The sequence below is a fragment of the Cannabis sativa genome, chromosome 7 (assembly GCF_029168945.1).
Source record: "Cannabis sativa cultivar Pink pepper isolate KNU-18-1 chromosome 7, ASM2916894v1, whole genome shotgun sequence".
Taxonomy (NCBI): Eukaryota; Viridiplantae; Streptophyta; class Magnoliopsida; order Rosales; family Cannabaceae; genus Cannabis; species Cannabis sativa.
In genome coordinates, this window is record NC_083607.1 from 33,749,468 (window position 1) to 33,751,040 (window position 1,573).

At 38.5% G+C, this 1,573-nt stretch overlaps 1 protein-coding gene across 1 annotated transcript; it reads left to right on the forward strand.

Annotated features, from left to right (window-relative positions):
• The first annotated feature begins 248 nt into the window (after positions 1-248).
• Positions 249-1,136, forward strand: LOC133039693 (uncharacterized). The gene has a single exon (XM_061118608.1). The coding sequence runs from the start codon at positions 249-251 to the stop codon at positions 1,134-1,136; it is 888 nt and encodes a 295-aa protein (XP_060974591.1).
• The last annotated feature ends 437 nt before the right edge of the window (positions 1,137-1,573 follow it).

The window sequence follows — 1,573 nt, forward strand, 5'->3', positions numbered from 1 at the left end:
TATTCAACCCTGGCACGCAGAGTTGGAATGTGCAACTAATAAGGTAGTGCTTTTCCTCGGAAGTAGCAGAAGCCATTCTGAAAATTCGACCCCTGGTTGGAAGCAGGGACACAATGTTTTGGCAAGGAAGTACCAACGGAAGGTTCTCGGTGAAAAGCGCGTACTAGTGTGCTCAAAATCACAGATTTCAAACTGAAAAGAAAGTTTGGAAGGACCTTTGGAAGCTTAAAATCCATGCTAGGCAGAAAATGCTTCTTTGGAGAATTTTAAGTGGCTGCCTCCCACTAAAGAATAGGCTGGGTTATGTCCGGGAGAGTGATAAGGCTTGTGATTTTTGTGGGATACAAACTGAGGACGATGTGCATCTCTTCAGGGATTGCCACTTTGCCCGTTGCTTATGGTTTGTCAGTCCGTCGGGGGTCCTCAATGGCAATCTGAGTACGCTGAATTTTGAAGAATGGTTCATGTGGATGCTGGAGTCTAAGAATGAAGCTCTAATTTTATTTGGTGCTTGTGTTATAGAACATATCTGGCAATGCAGGAACAACCTTATTTTCAAGGGATGCAATTCGAATCTGGACCAGTCAATCAGAATGCTAAATCAAAGGGTCAAGGAGTTCAACTCGGTGTTACTACAGCATTCTTACTCTGCTGTGAGCAACATTTCCACCACAAATTCTCAAGTTTGTTGGGATGTGCAGCTGCGTGTTGACGCCTCAGTGCAGGAAGGTAGAGCAGGGTTTTGTACTGTTCAAATCCAGAATGTGCAGGAAGAGGGATTCGTGATCCTGCAGCATATTGCAGTTGACAGTGTGCTGGAAGCAGAATTCCTAGCAATTGTGGAGGCTCTGAAGTGGGCAGTCGAACAGAAAGCAAACACTGTGCAGGTGGAATCGGATTCTCTAATAGCAGTCAAAGCTCTAGAGACAAAAGCATTGCCGTTTGCCTGGGGTTCGTACCCAGCTTTTGTTGAATGTTGTAACTTAGTCAAGTTATTTGATGTTTGTGTTGTTTCGTTTATTCCTCGGGATGACAATTCTGTAGCGGATTCTCTTGCTCGCTATTCCAGAGTGTCTAGTGTAAACTCGAGATGTTGGTTAAGGGAGATAGCCCCCTTTGTGGCTATTACACTTTGAGTTTTTCTTTGTTACGAATAAAAGCCTTTACTTATCAAAAAAAAAAAATAATTGTCCGTTCATAATCAAATATCAATAATGTTTGCTTGTTTTCAGACTAAGTTTAGCTAATTTATTATCCATTCTTTTATGAATCCCAAGTCATTAGAGGTCCTACATTTGCATAAAAAAAATTAGTTATGGACGTTTATCAACTTAAAATAAGTCATAATATTCTTTTATTAACGTATTTCCTTTCAAATTATTATTATTATTATTATATATCATTATTTTATCTTTGGATCAAATATTGATTAGCTGGATATTTTATTAGCTATATATTGATGTGGCAATTTTGACATAATAAGTCAAATAGCTAAGAGTAAGTTTGGCATTATTTTTTGTTTTCTGTTTTCATAAAAGTATTTTTAAAAATGAGAACAAAAAATTTGGCTAAT

Bases quoted from the DNA above. Each gene is read 5' to 3' on its own strand.
- LOC133039693 (XM_061118608.1), top strand. From the start codon at position 249: ATGCTTCTTTGGAGAATTTTAAGTGGCTGCCTCCCACTAAAGAATAGG.